Source organism: Manacus candei, unplaced genomic scaffold (assembly GCF_025592945.1).
Source record: "Manacus candei isolate 608988 ecotype Guabito, Panama unplaced genomic scaffold, ASM2559294v1 h1tg000051l, whole genome shotgun sequence".
NCBI classification, from domain to species: Eukaryota; Metazoa; Chordata; class Aves; order Passeriformes; family Pipridae; genus Manacus; species Manacus candei.
In genome coordinates, this window is record NW_026138099.1 from 1,165,363 (window position 1) to 1,191,387 (window position 26,025).

General features: G+C 37.6%; 1 protein-coding gene across 8 annotated transcripts in view; it reads left to right on the forward strand.

Annotated features, from left to right (window-relative positions):
* FRMD3 (FERM domain containing 3) overlaps nucleotides 1-22,786 on the forward strand; it is a 146,044-nt gene extending 123,258 nt beyond the window's left edge. For 7 of the 8 annotated variants that reach the window (XM_051801440.1, XM_051801432.1, XM_051801435.1 and 4 more), the window contains 5 exons: nucleotides 572-660; nucleotides 3,253-3,327; nucleotides 3,876-3,944; nucleotides 8,109-8,230; nucleotides 19,404-22,786. In XM_051801440.1, coding sequence (XP_051657400.1) covers nucleotides 572-660; nucleotides 3,253-3,327; nucleotides 3,876-3,944; nucleotides 8,109-8,230; nucleotides 19,404-19,999 — 951 coding nt within the window. In that variant the 3' untranslated portion in view covers nucleotides 20,000-22,786. The remainder of the gene's footprint in view (nucleotides 1-571; nucleotides 661-3,252; nucleotides 3,328-3,875; nucleotides 3,945-8,108; nucleotides 8,231-19,403) is intronic. The other variant, XM_051801434.1, reaches the window with a different exon arrangement.
* The last annotated feature ends 3,239 nt before the right edge of the window (nucleotides 22,787-26,025 follow it).

Consider the following 26,025-nt stretch of genomic DNA (forward strand, 5'->3'; position numbering starts at 1 on the left):
TCATTGGGCTCTTGTAATTGAAATCATGGAGATTTTTGCCTACAGCATGCTATAATCAGTTCTTTACCTAGGTTGGAGTGATGTAGTCTAAGATTAAGGTTTTGAATGCAGGTGAGGAAAGAAAACGAAGGAAGGAAATAATGTCAGAGCTATCAGGAACTGTTTGTGTGGTTGCAAGAAGATTTTGACAGCAGGACATCAAATGGTAGGGAACAGGGAGAGGTGGGTGGTAAGTAGTGCAACAACTGTGCACTGTAGATTTTTGAAGACAGAGACTTTCCTCCTTTGATTTTGACCGGAATACAGTTATTCCACAAGCCACTTGTACATATGCTCTTCCCTGCCCCCTCCAAGCATCTCCTTTTATTTCTGAAAAATTTACCTGGGCTGTTTTAAGTATCAGCTCTGCAGGGGTTCTACATCTGTGGGTGAACCACCATTTGAACCTACACAGGAAAAATTGCTCTTCTGTGTATATAGTTAATGGTGAGGCTGTCAGGTACAGCTACTTCAGTCTTTGAGAATTCAAAATTTTCACTACTTTAATTTGCTTTCTTTTCCTTGCACTTAGAAAAAGGCTATGCTGTCATTCCATACGTCTACACCAGCAGCTTGCAAGCATCTATGGAAATGTGGGGTGGAGAACCAGGCTTTTTACAAGTATGTAAACCTGAAGTAATTATCTATACTGAAAGTAAAGAAGTGCATGTGAGAAGAAGATTGTTCAATGTAAAATGTTCCATTTCATAAACAGAATGCAAAATGCAAACAGAAAATATGCAAGTTAATTGGGAATGTTATTTCATGTCAAGCCAGTATTAGAAATTGTTTAAAATCTAAATGAGTCAGGAGGATTTTGGAGTGAATAATTATACTTTCTCCAGCGCACTATTTTTGCTGCTCTGAAGTGTGATGTTGGATGGACATAGTATGGCACAATGTCTGGGAACATTGTTGCCCCGCTGTTGAATGTATTGAGAATTCTCAAGGGTCTTCTGCCAGTAATTGTTCTTCCACTTGAAATCCAAGGTTTAGTATGAGTTGATTGAAAAATAAACAATTCTCTGCTATGATTTTAAAAAGAAGACATTTTTAGGTACATTTTGAAAGATACCAGCAATCTTGTTACACAAAAAAAGTGTATAAATTGACAAGAAAATAAAAGAGTATCTACCTTTCTATTCCTTAAAAGAGAACCTGATAATAATTCCCATTAAAAAGCTCTTATGCATTCTTTCTATCTTCCATTGACTTCGTTAGATCTGTTTAGTTATGCTTCCCTTTAGGCATGTAGCTTTTATTCTAGCTACTTAGTTTCTCTTTACAGACTCTTGCGTATTTTATAAAAATTACTGTTTCTGTGTTGACACATAGCAACAGCAGGGGGCTGCTGTAATGATGAATAATAACTAAGTAAGAAGAATGTGTCTTCTAACCTGGATGATAATAATTTGATTTAATTTGGAGAATAGTCCATCCTTCTTTTGTTTCAACACCGATACAATAATATATAATCTATTCAATTGATATATTTATGAAGAAACAGGAAGTATGAGGTGGCACATCTGATAATTCTCTATGTTAATATCTACTGTGTTTGAGACTATGTAAAGTCTATTTATAGTCTATTTAGAAAGACTAAAATAATGTTTATCAGGAACTGTTTTCAATTTGAAATAGACAAGTAGGAAAATAATGCATGCTGTTTGAGTGGTTTTATTTTACTTTACTAGAAATAAATAGGGAGTAGGAAACAATTTGCACCTAAAGGAGAGAAATTAGTGCTCAAAGTAAAGATGTCTGAGGGAGACTCATAGGAATATCACCCCTCTGCTCCTGTTGTTAAATGGTTGTAATATTAATCACAAATACATGAGTGTAAGGGGTTTGATCTTGGTGCCAGATGCCTACCCAGCTGCTCTGTTAGTGCCCCTTCTCAACAGGTTAAGGGGAGAAAATAAGATGAAATTGCTCACAGGTTAAGATAAAGACAGAAAGATTGCTTACCATTTACTGCCACAAGCAAAAGAGGCTTGACCTGGGCAACCTTCTTACTCTACTTCAAATTGTCAATAAAGACAAAACTAAAAACACCCCCCACGTTTCTTTGCAGGCTCAGCTTTACTCCTTCATTTCTAACTGCTCTATGTCCCTCATGCCCTGAGCAGCTCAGGGAGATGGGGAATACACTCTCTCTCTGTTGCTCCTTCCTTCTCACACTTTTCTTCTGCTCCAGTCTCCTTCATGAACTGCTCAAGCCTGGGTTCTTCCCATGGGCTTGCAGGCCCACAGGATAAACCTGCTGCATCATGGGTTCCTCTCCACAGGTCACAACTCCTGCCAGGAGCTAGCTACTGTGTGGGTTCTCCACAAGCTGCAGCTTCCCTGAGAGCATGTGAACCTGCTCCAGTAAAGGGTCCTCCACGGACTGCAGTGTGGATATCTGCTCTGTAATGGGCTGCATGGGACAGCCTCTTTCTCCATGGTTTTCTCCATTGGCTTCTGGGTAGACTCTGCTCCAACATCTGGAGCACCTCCTCCCACTCATTCTTCTCTGACCTTGGTGTGTGCAGGGCTGCTTCTCTAGTATGTTTTTCTACTTTCTAAATGTTTTCAGGGAATGGATTTATTTCTTTATCATGACTGATTGCTTAAAATCATATTCACATGTTTCAATTTTGGTGGGTCTTTCAAGAGGACCTCTTTAATGAAATGAAGATTTGTAATAATATTAAATGGAGAGGATTTAATATGATTGGAGAGAAGCAGTAGGATATGATGTAGGCTACTAAGAAGTTGATTGAATAGAGACATAGGAAGTGCAACTACTTTGGGAAAATAGTAGTTGTCTTTATTATTTCTTTGTTTTCCTATGGGAAAGTGGAAGTAGTCATATTTTCCCTCAAACATGGTGGTGTTAGGACACATGTCCTAGGGGCTTTTGGTGTACCGCAGTCTTTCCTTCTTTGTTCCTGAGATTAAAAGTCCATAGAGATGCAGAAAATGTCTGCATTTAATTTTCTCATTTTCCTGGCCAGGTAATCACTTTTTTGATGTTCAGTCACTCTGTGCCATCTGAATTATTTTATGTGTGCTTCAATATCCTAGTTTTGTATGAAGGCCTTAAAAAATTGGAAAGGTCAATTTTTGATTAATTTATGGTATAAAAATAACAAAGCTTGTAGTTTACCTTGTTCATTTTTGCTTATCATACCCAAGAAAATCTGAGAGCCTCTGTTCTTTTTCTTCAAGGTATGCAAAATCCAGTCAGATCAAAACGATGTCCAGCAGCAAGATATTTTTTAAAGGCAGTAGATTTCGATATAGGTGGGTGTTTGCTGTTTCTTGTTCACAGTAAGTCATTTCAGAAAGTAAGAAAGTGTGAGCAATTAGTCATGCCAAATTGAGGGATTTTCCTGCTGAAGGGTCTGTTCACACTTATTTGAGGTCAGGATTTGAAAGATTTTCTATTGTCTCTTCAGTGTCACTTACAAAATAAATAGTCTTCACACAGACATTTCTGTCAAGAGCAGTTTCACCAGCAGACAGCTCCACTTTTGCTGCTGCTTCTGTAAAAACAAGGATGTGTGGCCAGTGCAGAGATTGTATGCCCCCTGCAAGTGGGCAGCTGTGAAACAGGAGTGCATCAAAGAAATAGTACAGTCTCACTCTTAGTGTTCTACTACAAAAAGTTACTTTTTCTTCAGTAGCTTTACAGGCAAGTAGTTAGCACAATTTTATTCTGGGACATTATATATCCACTTCATAGGATTTTTTTTTTTCCCTTTGTTTTTCTGAATGTAACTTACTTGTTCATGTATATGTAGTTCTTGGCATATATCTTACTGGAATATTTATATCATCTTTTAATGCAGTGGAAAAGTAGCCAAAGAGGTTGTGGAGGCAAGCTCTAAAATCCAGAGGGAACCTCCTGAAGTTCACAGGTATGTCTTGATATTCAGTATTAAAGTTTAAGGACTTAGGACAATTATTGTTCTTTGCAGAGAAATTCTCTTTCTTTTACTCTCAGGTGTAATGGCTGTCATTCTGAGCTTCCATAATGATGCATGAAAGCCTTGGGAAATATGTGTTACCAGTCTTACAAAATTCTGACAGTAGTGTATTTTCTCCTACACAAGGGAGCCTAATCTGTGCTGCTTTGAAACTGGGCTTAATCAATCAGTCAGATAGACAGTTTGTATCATTTTTGTGTTATGCTGTAAACTGTTATTACATGATCCTGACAGAAAAGTAAACTCTCATTTCATTTCTAGTTCTTGTTTTGTTTGAAAGGTTCTGTTCTATATATGTTTAAAAGTATACTGGATAGTGCAGTCAGATTAAAAAGTGTGGAGTTCATTCAGTAAAGAGAAAAACAAATCAGAGAATCTTTTTTTTCAGAAAAAAATGTGGCTTATAAGACATAAGCAGCTAGACTTTGCAAGCAAACTACTGCTTTCAGGTCCTTATCACTCATTGTAGTGACAGTGAAAATTGTTAAAAACCTGATTAAAGGACTTCAGAAGAGAAGAAAGAGGCCAGCAGGTAAAGCTATTTAAAACCTTTTTTTAAAAAGGTTACTTAACTTTCTGAGCATTCTACAGACATATCCTTTTTTTTGCTGGGATTTTTTTTCAGGGTTGGGGTGTGTGAGTTTGGTTTATTTTTAATTGAATATCACTATTTTGTCTATATTTGAGATAAAAGTGAATTCTCTTTACTAAAGAGTAGGAATATATTTGTAGTAAATATTTATAATGTGTTGTCCAACCCTAGAATTTAATTAATTAGTAGGGCCACACAGGGATGCTTTTGAAGACGCTTTTCCAGATTACATTTTAAAATGGGGTAAGTGAAGGTCTAGAATGTGTTGAATGAGAACACAGAAGGCAAAATATAGATGTATCATTGAGGCAGGATAGAATACTTGGGAACACAAATGTATTTTAATGAGAATAGTTGTTCAAATAAGGAAATATCTTATTGTCTACTTTCAATGGGGTTTATATGAAAAGATTTTCACGTAAAATTATTTTTTATCTTATATTTCACTTTCCTTGCTTTCAGTATTTAAACATGCTATTTAAAACTTAGTGTACAGGAAGAAACGTCCTTCTAATAGCACAAGTAGGAAAAAGTGTAGAAAATTCTTAACTCAGAAAAAGAGCAGATTTTAGAAACAAGTTCCTCTGTGAAAAAAGATTTGAAGATAGGAAATGGTAGCTTTTTAGATACAAAACATTAAGTGAAAATTATTTGACTGAAGGTAGATATATGTGTATCTAAACATATATGAAGTTTTCTCTCCCTGTGCTCCCACCCTCAAAGTCAATTCAGTTGTCTGCATTGAAAAAGAAACATGCAGTTGAGAGGGTGGTGCTGTTCAGTATCTTTGTGTTTGTATATTACACTTAAGGCACTACAGACTGAGTCTATACTGTTGAAGTGTATAGTCATGCAGGATTAATGCAGTGGCAAGTTCTTCTGACAAATATGCACTGAATAATTTAGTATTCTGCTTCCAGGGCATGCCTGAAGGAGGCATATCTTTGTATATGAGTATGGAGTAGAAGCATTATATGTTCCCTCAGGCACAAATCCTATTTAGGGAGTTGCTTGAGAACTCTTTACAGCAAGCACAAAGATCCAGGGATTGCATAACAAGCCTTTGGATGTACTGTTGGGTTGGAGTGACTGTAATGACAATAATCTGAATGAAACCCTTCTTTAGACAGAGCAAATTTGTCCTGAGTTACACAAAAATTCTGGTATCCACCTTTTGTTTTCTCTTTTTTTCCTGTGTTTTTTTGGCTTTTTAGTGTTTTGTCTTCTTTAAAAAGACTGAACTGCTAGTGAGTAATAACTCAAACATTTGACCACCTGCAGTGATCAGCCAGGTGCTGTAAGAGACTGGACTACTGGTGCTGATGGCTCAGTCAGCAGCATGCTTTGCTGATGATGTGCAGAGTGGCCACTCAAGCCAGGGGCTGAAGGCGTGCACATCCAACAACTCAGGCTAGAAGCTGGGTGTTAAACTAGATAAAGAAAGAGGAAAATCCTGTGAGGTGGGATTCTTTTCCTTACAGAGGTGACTCAGCTGTGATAACTCCCCAGAACATTCACACCCAGCCTGAAGGACTTTATCTCTTGTTTATGAACCATAATGGGCCATAATGGACTCAGTTGCACTGACTTAAGAGACAGCTGGAACATCTTAGAAGGTGTCAAAGACTCCCGAGGTATCTCATGACTCACAGTATTACATCAGCCAGAGATAGACCTCCCTGTCTCAGGGGAGGTACCAGAGGTGTTCCCATCTGAACCTTAGCATATTTAACTCTTGAGTTTTGGAGCTTCCCTTACCCACTTGGGGCTTCCACCACCACCATGACAGATCCGGACCTGTCCACCACTTCAACAGGTCTGTGACACTACTTTGACCAACGAACATTGAAATTGCAACAAAGTCTCATTGCTAGATCCAACAGTGTCTTACGGGTCCTTCCAGTCACCCGGGGGATCCGCAGCCCTGCTCCGACTGCCTGTACCAGCACCGCAGCCTCACTGCAGTGCCACGCAAATGTCTGCTGTTATGTAATCCCAGCAATCTGCCATTTCCTGCCAGTGCTGACTCTCAAACTGTTCTTGCCAGCTTTTTCCCGTGTGGGAGAGGTGAACCACACAGAGAGGTGGCCAACTTGTCTCTGTTCTGTGGCCATGTGTTTTTTTCCATGTGTGGGAGGCCAACTGCCATCTCAGTTTGGTCTGGTGGCCAGAGCTTGGGAATTTTCTCCTCATCAGTTGGTTTAACCCAGTTTTATCAGTATTTTTAGTAGCATTCTTCATGGTAAAGAGTTATGTCTTCACTTAGATCTGGGGGTATTTGGTCTCTCTCTTTGTACTGAAGAAAACAGGAGTATTGAATCCAAGGGAAGAGACTTCTGTCTGTCTCCACCCCTCCAAATTGTCTCAAACTGAGACAAAATATAAACTAAATAGTTATCAGAGACTGTTCAGAGAATGTAAATGAGGATATAAGTATCTTTGAGTGTATGTTAAGGAGCAAGAAATCGTGGCAATTGAGCAGAAAACCTTTATTCTCGCAGAATATTTAATGACATGTAATGTAGCTTAGAGTTGGACATCTGTGTTCCAAGTTTACCTAACCTCTCAGCAACACACAGTTTCATCTTTTGACTTGCAAGAGGTGTTTTGTTTAGTTTGTTTATGTCAAATTCTAAGTTGAGTCTTTGCGCAAATTTGAAATGCATGTTGTGAAACTTCAGCACTGTAGCTATATTTAAATTGAAGTAGAATCCTCTTCCATTTCATCTTTGTTTTTGTCAAAAGTAAATATTTTATATCATAATGGTTCAGATTTTTTGCAGGACTCTTGCTTCAGGCCTGTAACATGTAAGTCCTAGATAAGTTATTCAAAAGAGCCAATTTATATTCTCAGTGATAATAGGCTAATAAGCCTCATGACTGAAGCAGATCAACAGCATTCATCAGACTTTCCCGAGAATGTCAAACACCTGCTACTAGGAAAGCCTCTTAGTGCCAAGTAAGATAAGAAAGAAAACCAGCCTGATTACCTGGAGGCTTGGTGTAGATGCAGGGTCTGGGATATGTGGGAATGAGAGAGACCATTCTGTATCTGTAAATGAAGGGATGAAGTTGTTCCTGCTTTAGTCTTTGGTCTGCAGTGCTCAAACCATAACAAATCCTTTACCCAGTTCTAAAAGCAATGGAACAAAGTCAGGAAAATTGTTTGTATCCTCTCCCCCTTCCTTGAAGCCAAATACTGATGTATGCTGTGCACTGTGGAGAGGAGCAACACACTGAGATCCTGCCTAAGAAGAAAGGAAGTCAGGCTTTGTAAAAGAATTAAACCAGCACAAAACTTCTCCTACCCTTTGGATGTTGAAAAGTTTGTATTTGCTGAAGGTGCAACATAACATGACTGAAAGCAGTGTTCAGTGTGCAAAGCTTGTTATGATAGCTCAAGGCCTAGTGTAATTTACACAAAATGATTCTGAAGTTAGACCTATTGGACTGCAGTTGTTTCCCTGTGAGTAAACTGGCCCTGTTTTCCCCCATTTTTTTAGAACCAGCATTACCCAGAGCCGAAGTTCTCCCTTGTTAAACAAGCAACTCATAATCAATATGGAACCTCTGCAGCCTCTCCTTCCTTCTCCCTGTGAGGAGGAAGATGTTCCACTAGATGAAGGTGAGTCGCTGACCCAATTCCTGCCAATATTTGTTATAAAACATGTGGAATAAGGTGTGCTAGTGACTCAGGGATGCAGGAAAAAATCTAGTAATGTCATTTAGTACACCATTATGTCCCTACATGTCATACTCAGAAACTGTGCACAAGCCTTATGTGAGATTCATTGTGAAGAAGGTTACTTCTGTTATGATTTGTGTTTCAAAAATCTTCTTTCAGATTGTTAGGCAAAAGGATCTTAGGAAATAAATAACCTCAACATAGCACCATTTTACTAAATAGTGACTGCAGTGAAAACTGTCGGTTTACTGCTAGGTATCTTGCTTCCCTTTACTTTTACATTTCTTTCTTTCTGTTTTAATGTTATGAAAAGCTCTCTGCTAACTTAATTCCACAGACAAAAAGGACATTATTTGAAGGTCAGCTAGGAAGGATTTTCTGCTAATTTAATCCCATTGACAAAAAGGGATGTTATTGGAAGCTCAGTTTGAGTGCATTTTGTAGAACAAGGTTTTCCATGCATTTATTTATTTATTGGTATTTTAAAAATCACATTTAACTCCTTTCTTTTTGAGATCCAGTCATTACAAAGAACGATGTGAATTAAAAGGAGGATAATTGCCTTCTTCCTAATAAAAAAGGAAGCCAACCAAGAAAACCTGACAGTGGTTCTTGCTTGAGATGTAGTGAGCTAAATGCTTCAGAATTTGGGAAATTTGACCTTGCTGATTCCTTGTTATGGTCATTTAATGGGAAATGGGAAACAGAAAACAGCTGAGCAAGTATCTTCATTTTCATTTCATTTTATAATAGTTGTATGAACATGTTTTGTTCATTCTTTGGCGTTTTAACACTGAATTTAGTGAGAACAGGGTGAATTAGTCTGTGTGCATAGCTTGTTATAATCAGTAGTAGCAGCTGTTAATTTTAACAATTACTTGTTTACCTCTGCTGTGAAATACTTATATCTGAGAATTCACTTTCTTGCAGCCAAGTAGCACCGCTGTGTTTCTGCTAGGCAGTTGCCCTCACTGCAGAGTAACAACAGCTTGCTGTTTATAAGACTGCTGCACCTCACTTACAACTCTAAGCAATGAAATCCATTTTTTGAAACTGGTGACTTATTGCTAAAGGCTCAACAGACAGTGCTTGTTTTAAATGTTTGTAATATGTAAGTTGAAAATCTTATTTCTTTTTATTCAGACAGATTGTTGTTACTACTATGAGTTAATAGAAATATTTGCTGTTGGGTTTCCTGTAGAATCTTTTATGTGTAGTTAAATATCATCAACTGCTAAGTTAACAGTATTTTGCCTTTTACAATATTTTCCTGCAGCAAACTTGGCTATAATATCAAGTGCAGCTTGAACTTATCTCACAGTTCTCTAACGCTGATGTTGGCTCTCTCCCCAGCATGTACTTAATCTACTTCTGTGGATTCCCATCTTCTCCCTTGCACCATCACTAATCACCCCAAAGTGATCTGGGAGAAGGAGTTTCAAAAAAAAAGTAAATTTAAACAAATTCAAAGCAACAACAAAAACCCCAAACTAACCCTTCCCTCCCAATAACAACAACAAAACAAAACAACAACCCCTTAACTTTACAGTGCCCTGCTACTGCCTGAGTCAACCTTTGAGTGGCTCATCAGAGTGTCAGGCAAGGTCCTGTATGAGGGTAAGGGCATGAGCAGGAGGTGGGGAGGGGAGAGACATCTAGCCCTGAGACTGACACAACTGCACTGAGACTCAACTGAGAGACTGCTTTTAGTCTGCTACACACACGAAACAGCATTGGTGTCTCTCTGTATGACTGGGCCCACTGAAGCATACTTTCACTTTTGTTGTTCCAAAGGCAAAAGTCAATGTTATTAGCCAAATAATTCATTCATGAAATCTGACTGCAAAAGTATCATGTGACTTAAAAGAAGTTTTCATCACTTTGTTGAAACCCCTTCAATATCCTGTGGCTCAAGAGGTATGGTTTTGCCTTTTTTTAAAAATACAATACAGTTTGCTCAAATATGTGAAGCCCTGATAGCATCTAGTGCTAAAAGATCCAGATAATGAACTACCACCTGCAAAATAATTGCCAAGTGATCAGGACTGGCAGAAAGCTGTCTCACCCAAATCAGATGGTAAAAGAATGCAGCCACAGAATCCCTACAGCAGTACTAAAGAAACATGTGTTCAACTATGCATGGAGCAAGGACCATGGAAAGGACCTCCTGTGCTCGGCACTAGTCAGCCTGTGCCTCAAATCCTGTGTTTAGTTCTGTGCCCGTGACTGCAAGAAAGGCATTGAAGTGCTGGAGTGTGTCCAGGGAAGGGCAACAGAGCTGGTGAAGGGTCTGGAGCAGAAGTCCTCTGAGGAGTGGCTGAGGGAGCTGGGGTCATTTGCTGGGAGAAAATGAGGCTGAGGGGAGACCTTATCTCTCTCCACAACTACCTGAAAGGAGTCTGTAGCCAAGTGGGGTCTTCTCTTCTCCCAGGTAACAAATGATAGGCCAAGAGGAAGCAGCCTCATGTTGCACCAGGGGAGGTTTAGTTTAGATATTAGAACTTTCTTCACCATAAAGGTGGTCAGGCATTAGAATGGACTGTCCAGAGACATGGTTGAATCAACACCCCTGAAGTGTTCAAAAGGTGTGTGAATGTGGCATTTTGGGATATGGTTTAATTGACAAGGCAATGCTGGGTTAGGGTTTAGACTTGATGATCTTAAAAATCTTTTGCAACCTTAATGATTCAGTTATGGAAATGAGAACACACTACCATCAGTCTAGTTGTTTGTGTGTGAGTTCTGAGCTCTGTAAGTTTTGATTGTAGAGGAGAGGCATATGGAGCTTTTATAGGAACAACTTGGGGTTTTTTGGTTTTTTTTGGGGGGGTTTTGTGGTGGTTTTTTTTGCTTTTTTTGTTTTGTTTTGTTTTTTTTTTTCTTGTAGGCACTCTTGCTGACAGATAGTAGAGTTAGGGAATTGTTGATTTAGTTGTAAGATTTCAACATAAATCTCTCTTAGTTGCGTATACATGGTTCATGGAAAGCAACTTGAAATCACACAGTCATTTCTCTTTTGCATGAGCATGGTCACATGAAACATAAATGATACATATTTATTCATCAACATGGATATGCAGTAGCTCATTCTGGCCTTTTTTTCCACTGCACTAATTTTTGTAACCTTGAATGTTTTTATGCTTTTGTGTGGTTCAGCTGTTATGCTAACCACTGCTAGCTGAGATGGGTGCTATGAAGGTTTGTAAGGTACATTATGAAGCATTTGGAAATGTTTCAGATGTTGGAAATATTTCACAGCCTTGTCCAGGTGACACTTGTGTCCTTGTTTAGGCTTTTCTATGTGTATTGAACACATTGGTGGTTAGACTTCTGTAAGAATTTATGCTTTCCAGGTTTTGTAGCTGGGTACTCAACCCTTTTTAGTGAGATTTTAGTGATTCTATTTTGGTTGCTACAACAGTTATGAGAATAAAGATGAGAAAAGCAGACAAAATCTTACTTTTGAAGTGGTGATAAAATGGACATAGAAAGTGAAGGCGCAGTTGATTTGCTCACACCCACATGAAAGTGCACGCAGAGAAGGAAAGGAAGAGAGACATGTTTGCTCTTCAGGAGTAAACAGGACCACATCTGAGTATTTGTACTATGCAGGCTAGGAGAGGAAAGGAACCACCATAAGGATGTTTTCTAGAAGCTCCATTGAAGCAGGTGTCTTTCACGGGAGAAATTGCTTGGTGTAAAATATATATTTGCAGGAACCCCTTTCCTACCCCTTTCCCCCTCCCATATTTGCATGCATGTCATTGATTTTTTTTCATGCAGAGGGAACAAGGACATCAGGTAATGAAGACTCATGAAGACTATGTATGTTTGTGCTATCTGTATCCATTTACAAAGATGTTGTAAACATTACAAGTGAATATTCTGGGAAGTGAGAGACTACCTCCCCACCAGAAGACTCTTTTATCTTCTCTCTGTGGTTTCAGTGTACCCAGAAGAACTTCTTTCCCACTAGGACAGTGTAATGTGGTTGTCTTCCAGCTTCCAGCTGGAGTGAGTTATCACCAGCCAGCATACATGCGTCATGGCTTTTTTAAGGACCTGCTTACCTCAACTGGACAGGAACAGAGAAGTGCCCAGCCTTCTGAAGCAACTCTTCTTTCTGGTGCATGTGAATGTGTCCAGTAGTTGTCCACTTGTGGGAACTGGAGCAAATATGTAAGGAGAGAAATTTTTCCTAGACTTAGAAATTTTTCTTCTTGTTTATACACAGGCAGCTTGGCTTTCATTCTAGGCTTATGAAAACATTCTCATCTCATTGGTTTGCCTTGTGACTAAGGTTTGTAAGCACAGCATAGGATTTTTCTTTGTATCTATACATGTTCCACAAATAATTTCCAGACAGTGATGGGGAACTGACATCATTGGCCAAATTGAAGCTGTTTAGAAAAATATTGGGGATACTGTCATTTATTCTGTGAAAAACAGACTGTAAATGCTGGACTCTTTTTTTCACTGCATCATGTTTTGATGCCTTAGATATTTTTATGCTTGCGTGTGTGGTTCAGCTGTTACACTAGCAACTGCTAACTGAGATGGATGCTGTGAAAGTTTGTATTGTATGTTATGAGACATTTGGAAATGTTTAAAAATAACTTCTGGTTCTATTCCCTACTGGGATATTTTTGTTGGCCATATTAGAAGCTTGTCATTTGATTCAGTGAGAATGACTCTCAAAACTCAGTGGAACTTAATATAAAAGGTCAGAGCTTTTAGAAGACTTTGAGAAGAGGAAGTAATAGTCAAAATGGTGAAATGTCTTGTAAAAATCCAAACGAAGAGAAGCATACATTTGCGGATGGTTAACCACTGCAACAAGGAAGTATGCATTCGATTACTGCGGCATGGCTCCAAGATCACAGCCAGAAGGGCTGGTAAATTTACATTTATTTTACTCAACCCCCTTTTTTTAACCCCCCTCCCCCTAGTTTCTTATGTTAATAGTAGTGTCTTGCAAAGGCAGTTGTACTCTAAATGTCAATGTTGCACCAAGTACAGCAGAGAATAAGGAAAAATTACTGGTAAGAACAAAGTTGTAAATGGAGAATGAATGAGATGAAGCTTAAATTTGACTTTTATTGTATTGTCTTAGACAAAATTGGGGATTTATTTGTTAATTGGTAACAAATGAAGGACTGGAATTTTGACCTTGTATATTTTTTGGACTGGGGCGGGGGCAAATGCTTTGAAACAGTGATAATTTCTGACAAAACTAAGATAGGCTAGTAGCAGATTTTGAATATGAACTGAATACAGTAGTGGAGACAGCTCAGCATTTTACTGCTGTTGAGGCTGCCATATTGTAAATGTCTTTGGTTTATTGCTCTAGATACTGAATAATTTCATAAAGTACTGAGGGTGGTGGAGGAAGGTGGGACATGGGCAGAGTTTGATTCAGCTCTTTTTCACTACACATAAAAGGAGTGTGACCCAAGGAATAAAAAATATTCAGTATTGCTTCAGACTGCAACCAAAACAAAGTGGTGTTTCTTTAGGAAATCACTTTGCCAAAGATCAATTGGCCCTTCAATTAATAAATATGTCTGTTTCCTTAATTTCATAAGCCATTTTAAAATTTGTTTTTCCATGCTTTCTCTGGTACTGCTTACTTTTGATACTCTGGTACTGATTACTTTTGAATTACTTCAGTTTTTATGCACCTATATATGAGGCACCTATGCTTTTGTATTGAATCTTCATTTCAGAAATGAGGTTTTATTCAAAGAATTAACTAATGGTAAGAATTAACTAAGTCCTGGCAAAGACTAGAATGTTCTCACTCTTTTGGCATCTGAAAATCAGAAAGCACTTAGTGTAGCAGATATATGAGAAGCTGCTTCTTGCAGCAATATGTCTCTGAGTAGCAGTAGCTCCTGGCTGCCTTTGCTTCTTGAATTCATCTCTCAGGGGAAACAAGCGTCTGTGAGAAGGCACCTAATTCCCTTTATTCAAAAATAGTAGCAACATTTAAAAGCATTAATATTGATTTCTACTTTATATTCTTACATATGAGAGGTTAAATACTGGCTTCAAATAGGTACAAGTCATCTTGTTGGTTTAATATGACACCAATCATAACAGATTAGTGCATTGGCTACAATGGTTCTTAAACCCCTTGATTTATTTGTAGTGTTTGTAGTGTGTTATTCCCTTTGGGGTACAAATGCATAAAATATGTATTTCAGCATACCAAAATTGTGTATCAGCACCTAAAGAGAGGACTTAGGTTATGCAAAACTCATGGCACAGGGTATAACTCCTTGGGAAAACCCCACTGTGATTGTGACCACTTCAGAACAATGCTGACTTGTGCCAGGAGGGCTCACCCCAGCTGAGCGGGCATGCTGAAATGTCCAACTTGCCCTTTTGCTTGGGTGCTAAGCTTTCACATCAGTGTCCAGCTTTTTTCAGCCTCGCTCTCCTTTGTCTGGTGCTAGATACTAAATCGTTGCAGTCCCTTCACCAGTCCCGCTCTTTCTCTCAGCTGCTGACAGATGTATCTTGCCTTCTCATTCCTTCTCCCATGATACCAGTTCTCTCTCCCTCCTACTCCATTCGATCCTTTTGCTCCTTAATCCTGGTTCTAGAAGGGGGTCAACAAGTCTGGGTTGAGCTCCTTCCAGGGAAGAGGGAGGTTGGAAGCAGACATCCCAGAATGCTTGCTGTATTCCATGCTCTGTTCTGCTCCTGTCTCTCTGCTTTTGGTGCCCTCTGTGGCGTGTGAAAAGCAGAGCAGTTGTCTCCAGTGGCTGCACTAGCTGTGACATTAGTTGAACACTGAAACACACAACACAGCTGAGAGGTGAGTTGTAACACCACAGAGTCACAGAACATGCAACTGATGTGAACTGGCAACTGGGAGCTTTGCTCCCTTCTAGAAGTTCACGTAAAACTAAAACAAACAGTAATGGCCAGCAGGAAGGCCAAGTCACTACCTAAAAGGCAGTTGCTATAAACTGTCATTGATTAACTCTCCTTGCAAAGCTAGAACAGGTGTCTTCTATGGGCACAGGATGTGGGTATGGTACAAATCTATTACCTCCTATTTTTGAGGGCAGGAGGTCTGGCTGCGATGGAGATCCTGCTTTGAGATAGATCCTGTGTAGGGAAATATTTGAGTTTAGTGCAATTCTAGATTCTGTTTCATTCTCCTACATTTTTTTTTGGTGACATTTAGGCACTTTGCTTATGTGAGAAAGTCACTTGATCCTTCCCTCTAAGAGGTGATTCTTTTCATAGTACATGTAAATTTTGTCAACTTGAAAATAAGCAAAGGAATACACAATGTTTCTAGAGGAAGTAGTAAAATGGATAGGAAGGATCTGTCCTAATTGCCTGGCTGACCTTATTTGTTTATGTGTATGTATGAATTGTTCCTGGAACTGTTCTTTCTGGGCTGTATCTATTTTCCATTTCTCTATTTAAAATAAGCATATATTCACATTTGTTCCTTTCTCCACTATACAAAGCTGTTACGGATGTGCAATTGTGTTTGCATGTCTGGTAAGTAAAGCTGTGTGAAGGATATCCGGCCACCAGACGATCTGTGAACTGAATTTTTTAATAAGCAGAGGATACATTTTTCTGGGGTGCTGTATTTCCAGCAACTGCACCTTCTTAAGAATGATGGAGCTGGAGCTGCCCTTCATCCTGCTAATCCTCAGCTGCTCATTCTGGCCCCTTTTGAAATACTAGCAGCTGATAATCTTGCACGTTCATGTTCACAACAGATGAACAGAGTAATCTCATGTCTTATTCAGCTGTTCATGTTCCTGTCTGCTCTCGCAAGTTAGAGTTTTGGAGCAATCCCAGTATTTGGTGGAAGGGAAATACTGAATTTTGGCTAGCAGAATGAGATCTCTAGCGCTGTAAAGTTTGTCCGGTTGCCAGAAAACTGTAGCAAATTTTTGCTATGGGAATATAATATCAGAAATAAAACTGAGTTAACTTATTTGATATTCCTGTAATCTATATTAAGTGATTCTGATTTATGTAATGTAAATTACCAGTAAAAATATAAAATAAAGAATGGAAGGAAGAAGTTCTTCTCAAAGGTAATTTAACAGTTAATTCATATTCTTTTAAATCTAAACACAATATAAGTTCTAACTATTATTAAAGGAATAGTAGACTTTTCAAAATCTTGCCAACAAAATATATAAAATGATACCTTATAAGAGAAGTAGCAAAATAATTGTTGTATATGAATAGGAGTAAAGAATTTGAAACAGCGTTGTAGAGTAATTAAAGAGTTTTTGGCTTTGGGTTTGCTTTAGCTTTTATATTCTCTTTTTTCTTTGGAACACTGAAAATTTTGGGGTTTTTTAGCTTATTTTTATTACTTCAGATAGCTGGCTTTCTTGAAGGGTATTCAAAAAGTAAATAATCTGAAAAACTTGCTCTTCTCTTAAATTTGTATTACTGGGATAATGTAATAATCATTATTACTGGAATAATGAATAATCATTCATTACTCTTGAATGATTTTGAATTTCAGTGCTTTAATATGTACTTGTGCCTGCATAAGTTTATATGTGCCATAAATTATATGTGCCATAATGACGTTACAGTTGTGTCTTTTGACACCATCAAAATATAAGTCACCCAACATACTTGTCTGTATATTGTAACGTGATTGGAACTTTACTGTGGAATCTAATTGACTGTGGTTAATAGCCAATTATTTCCTCGGTTTTAGACTTAAGAAATGTTGCGGTGTTATGGGGAATATAAAGGAATAAAAAGAACAGCTTTACATATTTTTTTTAATAGGAAAAGAGCTTGCAGCAGCAGTTAATGCCCATTTTAAATTTTCAAATGTTTATATATAATTTATTGACACTTGTAATGGCTGATGTAAAATGCAGTTACTTTGATTTAATATTGTCTTAACAACACATAAAGAGTTGAAAATTCTTGTTACCAGTTGAAATTAAATAGTGGAATGTCAATTTGATGTCTACTTCAGAATTGCAACACATTTCAATTTTAATACAGCCCCTTCAGGAAACATTGATCTGAAAAGTTCCTCTCCTGCCTGCTATCAGCAAATTAATCTCAAAGTCAGAAGTTTGCCAGTTATTTGAGAAAAATATAGTTTTAATGAAAGTTAATATGATCTTGTTCGTGTTCACTGTGTATTATATGCATGCTGGAATTTACTCTGGGGAAGAAGAGAAAGCTCAAGAATCAAAAATTGGGGTGTCCTTTCTTTGCGGTAGCTGCAGCTGTCCTATCTATGATGAGAAACATGATGAAGATATATTACTGACCTTGCACCTAAGCAGGTATAGAGAGGCCTATGGCCAGGATTCTCAAAACTGGGAGAATAAAATTAGGTTCTTTAAACCATTTTGAAGTGTCTAAGTAACAGGAGTAAATTTTACTCCTGTTAAGTGAAAAGCACATTTGAAAATGCAATTGCAGTATTTTCATATCTAAAGATAGGTGTATTTGGGCTCCAGACTTTAAAAATTTTGGCCTCTCTATTTTAAGGTATCAGAAGTGCACTCTCAAGGGACTCAGTATGGTTTGATGATCCAGCATTACCTACTGCTAAAGTATGCTTAGGAGAAAGATCCCCCAATTCTGTTCTTACTTCCTCGTCTTCATATGCTGTTGTGTCTAGTTTCAGTCAGTTTGTGTCCTCCCCTTGTTGACTGTGGCAAGTGTATTTGTTAATGTAAAGACTCATGTAACCATTAAGTTCTAGCAGAAAACATTTTTCATGCTGAAATGTGATGAATTTCTAAATTGGCTGTGAGAGGACACAGTAGTTGAGGCAAGGAATTATTAGCTAGGCAATCAAATTAAATTAATGAGGAGAAACCTGAATTTTCTTTATTGAGGACAAGGTTTCATTTCAGCTCTGCACATCTGCTGGGAAAATGAGCTCTCCTGCTCTCTCTCTTCACCCCCTAGTAATAATCCTTACCTTCATGGGAATATATGACAAGCCACTTCAGGCAGAAAAAACATCAGATAGCTAACCTGATAAGAAAACCCCTTATTTTCCTGGGTTAGCTTTACAAGCTGCCTTGCTCAGGAATGAAATGAGAGGAAGCAGAAATGGTCTTTTTGGTCATTTAGCCAAAATGTGCATCCTCACCTGGAGGTGTGACCAGTGAGGTCTAGAGAGCAGGAAAAGATAACAATTTACAGGGGGAGATATCTGTCTGGGTCATTTTGAAGATGTAAAAGGAAAAATTTCCATGAGAGAGTGTCTTAATACCACTTTGTAAGGGAGGTCTGTGCCCATCTCTCCTCTGTTCCTCTCCTGCAACTGACAACTAACAGCAGTCACTGCAGTGCTGATGTAGCTGTAAACAGCTAGACTTTTTTTCAGACTTATTGCTGTTAGTGGTGGGCTGGGAAAATGACAGTAAGCTTTGAGAGGAAAGAGCTTGGACAGAGAGTGGGGTCATAAGAAAGACTGGTCTATAAAGGGGAGAAAAAAATTTAAAGAGGAGAGAGAAAAGAGACTCCTGAGTATGAAGAATTAGATGACTGGAAAAAAAACCTGAGACATAAGAAGGAGCTTATTTAACAGGTGAGGCATTTTCATTCTATTTCAATGATACCTAATCCTCATATCGTGTGTTAACCTTCCTTCCTTTTGTCCTCTCTACTGTTAAAATGAATTTATCATGATAATCTAGTGCCTATTTTTGATGTCATGTCCTATTAAAAGCTCTCAACCTCAGCTATTATCTATCACACTCATTCTTCTCAAAGAAATAAACGTAGGTGGTGGTTGTTGTTATTATTCACCAAATAGCACCAATTCACGTATGTAGTAGGCATCCATTCATAGCAGAAGTCAGATTGCCAGTAGAAATAAATTGTTCTGTTTTCTGTTTTGCACTATGCCATTAGCTGCATCAGACAATGTTAAGCAGATCTGTTGTACTGCAGTGTTGTAAAGATGCCCTCATAAAGAGTTTTTTCAATTTCTGCTGTTTGGACTGGTTTCAACATGCAAAATTATTGCAGAATCTTCTTTTCAAACGTCTGTTAGATATTATTGGAAAGCTGAGTTTTGCCACCAGGGCACCAGAAATTAGGATCATTGTTTTAATCTCATTTTTTTCAGGTATCCAACTGTCAAAGGAAGATGAGATTTCAGTACCTGTGACTTCAAGCTCCCCAATTAAGGATACTGAGGAGAATGTTGATCTTGACACTGAACAGGAAGAGAGGATGAAAGAGGAACCATTAGCCATCTCAGAACTGATATACAGTCCTAGCGCCAGCTTACTGCCCACCCCTGTTGATCATGAGATTGACATGCTTTTTGATACCTGTCTGAGAGCAGAAAATGAGAAAGATGATACAGATTCATTTGAGGAACTTGAAGTGGATGAAAATGCATTTTTAATTGCAGAGGAGGAAGAACTGAAAGAAGCTCGGAGAGCGCTTAGGTGGAGCTATGACTTTCTAATGGGCAACATAGAGGTGAATGCTTTTGTGAAGAGTTTCTCCAGACTTTTCCTTGTAGGCCTTGGACTGTTATTGTTTGTGTTCCCTCTTTTTCTTGTTCTCTTGGAGTCGGACCTTCAAATCTCTTTCCTCCATGAAATCCGTCAGACGCCGGAGTTTCAGCAGTTTCATATTGAATATTACTGCCCCCTTAGGCAGTGGGTGGCTTGCAAAATAAACTTCATGCGTGATATGCTGGGCAGCTTTTAAATTTTGCATAAATATGATATAACTAAGGGCTATATTCAAAATTTCAGTTAGTTCCAGCTTTCCATAATGCCCCTGGACCCATCAGTTGATAGCTGCCTTCATATACAGTTTGTTACAGACTCTTCGGGTTCTGAAATTCCCTTTACATATATAAATTGCCATTTTCATTACTGGCTTATACAATCACCTCTCAATAACCAAAAAGAAGCTTTATTTTAATTACATTTCAGAATTCCTGCTTATCTATTACATTATATAAGAGAGGGTCACAATAAGTTTGATTGTCCTTAACCTTTCAATCCATGACACTAAAACTGATGATACTGAAAGAAAATCTTTTTGAATATACTCCTTAGTGCAACAATCTCTTCTAACCAATGCCTATACAAGCAATGTTTATGCTGGGTTTTGGTCTTTGTTTGTTTTTCTGTTTGTTTGTTTTTTACATTTTTATGTGTTTAAAATACTTTGGTAAATTTTTAGCAAAAGACAACTTATGATGTTATTTAAATGTACCCATTGGTAAGAACAATACACAAGGGCATGTAGGGTGTTTTTAGTGTTTTAGCAATTATTTGTTTTTAAACTATTGGCTGGAGAATGAATGAGTTTAATGTATCTCTATACGGAGGGACTGTTTGGGAAACACATAGAAAGTTCACTCAAGTTCAGTAGAGGCTGCCTGGGGGAGGTGAAAGACAGCAAGTACACAGGAGAAGTTCTGAAAGGCACTGCTGTAAAGCTTGTGAAAGTGAGCAGAACTGAAATGATCCTTCCGCTTATCTGTTAGGTTGTGTTCCACTTTATCAGTGCTGTAGAAAGTCATTACAAGATAGTCCAAGTACATTTAGAAGGATATAGAGTTTTCAGTCTAAATGTAGATTATTGTACATAACATGGAAGACAATAATAGTAAGTAGGAAAAAAAAAAGAAAAAAAAAGAGCCAAAACTAAATCAGTAGGTGAGAGACTTACTTTTGAGAATTATAAAGAACAGGAAAAGGAGGAAAAGGAATAAATTTTTCATATTCCTTTTTAAAAGCAAAACATTAGGCTGTACAGTTGACATAAAGTATTCTATTGGCTCACAGTTAAAGGCTTAAACACTTTGAGATGCATCTTCATCCTTGATGCCCGTTATTACTAATATCTAAGACAAATTTTGTGTATACTAATATGCTTCCTTTCACATATGACAGCATACTTACCCTTGTTACTATTAGCCAAGTTACAAGATCTAATGCTGTTTTGTGTAACATGGATTTGTATATCTAAAGGTATTCCAATGTAGCTTAGAGAATATACTTAAGTAAAAATCTTGTCAATGCTGAGAACATTTGAAGGCCCTCAAATATATCACAGAGGTTGTATTTAAAACTAGGAAGTTTTTATTCGTCTCCCTTCCCTGTCTTAGTGCAGATTTGTTTCCTGTTTAAACTAGGGAGCTCTGATTTTGGCTTCAAAGTCTTACTCCAGCTTAGATATTTATGAATTGGAGACGTATTTGAGGCTAGTTTATTAGATTTAACACATTTAACACATTATAACCAGATGTCTAATTCCTACTGAATAAATTCCTTTAGTTTCAATATCAGCGAATTGGTTTTGCTTGATTTTCTCATGTAAGACTTTGCAAGTATCTAGATTTGCTTAGAGGATTTCTCTTCCCTTCTAATCTTCTCCAGTTTTTAAACAACAGAACAGTTATAGGGCTTGGGAGTTCCTTTTCTCAGTTGAAAACTTTTGGATTGCTGTTCATTTCCCCACCAACAAAGGCTAAATTAAATAACTGCTTTTTTTCTCATGTCCTTGTCCTTGCCAATCTGTTCCCCAGCAGAATCATTATTGATTAATTATTTGATATGTATTTCTTACTGTGCTACTTGCAGCTAAATGATCCTTTCCCATGATGTAATAATCATTCAGCCTAATAGAAATGGTGAGTGAACTAACCAGATATTTGGTCTTCACAGGAAATAATTCACTTGCATTTTTTCTAAACAAAGGCATCACAAAAGGTGTTTTGACTAGTAAAGGCTGTGAGAGCTGACATCCTGCTGCACTGTGGAGACATGGTTCCATACAGGCTCCTATGAAGTCTGACAACAACTTAGAAAAAAAAAAAGTTAGATCCTATAGTCTTGTCCCTGAATACTCCAGAAGTAGGAGTATTGTAATGCTTGATTTAACTCTATCAGAAAATAGCTCAGTTGCATGAAAACTTAATCTGCAGTGCAGTGAAGTTTTATGTAGGATTAAATGCAAGTGTGTGTGCACATATCCTTACATTTACTAACCATGTGCATTCAGGCTTGGCCTTTTAAAATTCTTCCCTTCCTTCCTGATATTCTCTGGTCTATCAACATAATTTAACTGAAAGTCATGGGATTCTTGTAACTTAAAGGCCAGGACCATGTCATATGCACAGAAGGGTATAGTTGGGTATATTCAGAGAAAGTAGCAGTATCGTATTTTGTTAGTAAGGATGACAGACTTGGATAATGCAGCATCTATAGGTACAGTATTGTGTATTTCTGTCTGTGCTTGGTTTATATTGTAAAATGTTATGTACTTGAAATCTATTTTGTGATTTGTCTACCATTTATAAACACAACTCTGGGAAGAATTAAAAATGGTTTTATTTCATGGAGTGTAAGGGGAAAATATACCTGTAACTTGAGCCTTATCTTTGTACGGTGAATTTCACATTTCTATATGTCAGCATCCTGATTGTTTTGTATGTTGATATGATGGCAGGAATCCCTAATAAAATTACACTGGAGAAAAGCTTTCTGCAGTTATGACAGTTCTTGTGGTCAAAAGATGTTCTATAAATAACAGCTTTTGTCAAGAAATACATAGCATAGTATATAGTACATAGTATAGTACATAGTATAGTACAGATTTCTTAGAACTTTTGCAATGTTTTTGCATGCTTTTTTTATTCATCAACTGGGGAGACACTAAAAGTACTTTAAGATAAGATATTATTAATGTAGCTTTAGGTTCATAATCAAGAGCTTATTGGTCTGCCTAGTTACCACATAAAAGTTAGTAAGAGTCTTGCATTTGCCCCCAAATACAATTGCTGTGCACAGAATACAAATTGAGAGGCTGATTCTACAGTCAGGCCCTCGTGGTGACCTGTGGCTGCAATAGTTTGGAGGCAGGTCTGGCTAGACTCTTATACAAGCAAAGCTGTGCACCTTTTGGAGGGAGCTTGCTTACACTGAGTTGGTTTGGAGCTCAGACAGTGCAAAAGTATTTGGTAAGAAATGTACAGTCTGCAGTGAGGCAATTGAATATCATTTTGGGGAGCTAAGAGAAATAGAAGCAGTTTCTTGAGCACATAAAACACTTAGATGCACATATCACTGTACTGTATAGAAAGAAAATCTACATAGACTCCAGCAATTTGAAATGTAAAGGGACAGGACTATATAGTGCAGGTAGACCTAATGATTCAGTTAAAATGGTGTAGCTTATAACACAGCCTTAAAAGAGTTTGTGTTCCTGCTTTAACATAAGAACACAGTATATCAACACTGTTTGCATTCTGAAGTACTTACCACAATGAAACTAGTGTTTATGAAACAAAATATTTCTAGTTTCAGTAGAAATTCAGCATTTGTCATGAATTCTTTATGAATTACCTGCAAATTTCTCTAAAATTACGACTCACTGAAATGTCACGCCAGATGTGCATTTGAAGAAATCCGGCTGCATTAATCAGTGCAATTAATTGGTGCTAATGGTTGCTGTAGAAACTTGACAACAGCTGTGTTGGCCAAACTGGAGATCACTGGTAGGTAAGAAATTTTATTTGGAAGTCAAGGTATGTTTCTTAACTTTTTGTTTGGTTTTGTTGGTTTTTGTTTGTTTTTAAATCCCAAAGGAAATAATTGTCTCTTCTGTTTGCATGGATTTGCTGTAGATTTTCTTAAAGCTGTTGTTCCACATGGAAGAGGGTCTGAGACACCTTGTAATCTCTGCTGATTCAGCTGTTAGATGTCCATCTTACAAGACTTTGATCCCATAGTCTTACATCTTTCACTCTGCCCCTTTACAGAGTTGAATTCTTCATCAACCTTGTCCTTAGCAATCTGAAGGAGATGTTCTGACACTTAGAAGCTGTCTTGCTTGCAGTTGCTTTCTTTTAAGGTAGGTTATTGATGTTCATCTCAGCCAAATGAACTCCCTACAGCAATTTTATTTTACACTGTTACAAAAATTCACAGCTTGCCCTTTACAGGTCTTGTAGCTACTTCCTAGAAATCATGGGCACTATCTGTCTCTATGAAGTGATGCTTAAGGATGTAGTATGAATTTAAAGCTGTGGCATAACATATCACGAAAGTTTTCCTGCTATAACCAACCAAAGCTCAGTGCTTGTGCATTACATTGAAGAACAATAAGACATTAATTTCTACTTCAGCATCATATAGTGGTGGAGTACAAAAAATAGTTATAAAAATAAAAATTCAACATATGCTTGAAAAATTACTTATTCTATTTATTTCATTCTGACCTTTCCCATTTTTGCTCACTTTTCATTTCAATGAAGATAGGTGTTTTGAGTGCATGAAATGGCAGGTACTCTAGAGAATCAAAGTGTCTCCCTAGAATCTTCATCCATGTCCTAATGAACAAATGCCACCTACTAACTGCTAGTTACAAAAGATGAAGGGAACAAGTTTAAATGGATTAGAAATCAAGGTGAAATATGTTACATTTCTTTGATTGAAGAATAATTAAGTGTATTCTTTGAATCTACTTAATTATGTAGAAATAAATAAGTAAAAAGTATCTGATTATATAATAAATATTGATTTGATCAAAGAATAATTAAATATATTGATTTAATAGGGCATGTATTTCTGGACAGATGATAGACAGAAGAAGATAGAAAACCTCTCAAATGTAATACTATATGTCCTATTTCAAATCTGTAATGAAAAGTTCTACTGCATGTACTGTCTCCTGAAAAGTCTGGTTTTAAAACCACCTTAAAGTATTTCCTGATTTTCAGTATTATGCGCATGAATAGCTCCTTAAAGAGAAGTTTTGAGAGGGCTGCAGGTATTTTTGAATTAAATTCTAGTGCAATGAACCTGGCACTAAAAACTTCAATGTCACCTTATATGTCCCCATTTTTTTCTCAGATCTTCAGGTTCTCAAATATTCAGGTTCTTCTTCACACAGATAGAGCTGGATGGACACAAAGATATAAACTTTAGGTATGGCAAAAAAGACTTCTGCAAAGCTCAGTTTATTCTGAGCATAAACTTTGCTTAATCTTGTTCTTGAGATCTAAGCCAACAGCTGTAATCCTCACTCAGAAGATGTATAACCACTGGAAATGCCAAACTCAGTAGCACAGCCTCATGATCCTCTCATGACCATCACTATTCCTTTACAGGTTTTGCCTAGCTGATGGCATGTGCCATTTCATTCTGGGATCCTGGTATGTCCACAGGGAACTGTAAAAATAAAGGTGATGTAAGGATATATTCTGTGCTGTGATAATAGGCTTAAATCCAAAATAAACATCAACTGCCAGTAAAAAACAGATTGAGTCAACTTCGCTTCATAGCTGCCTATCTCTCTGTGCAATTTCAGCTTACTGTTAAGCCAGAATAGCTATCCTGTATTTTCTTTGGACAGCTCACCAGAAGGATCACTTACTTACTATATATTTGAGACCATTATTCTATCTGCACAACTGTCTCTATCTCAGATGGATGGAAAATTCTCTTGCCTTCTTCCCCCTGTCCTCTCCCACACACACTGCTTTGCCCAAAAGTTATTTTGGAACCTCAAAAATGAGATAAAACATCATGACTCTAAAGAGCGTGAACTGCTCAGAGGAAGGGCTGATCTCTTCTTCTAATGTGCGAGCAGTGCCCTTGTCATACTGCCCTACAGCTATGCTATTTTAAGTACCCTTACAGTAGCATAGCTGGCATGTTTTGTGTGGGAAGGGAGCTCAGAAACTGAAAACAATTTCTATTGCCAGCCATATACTT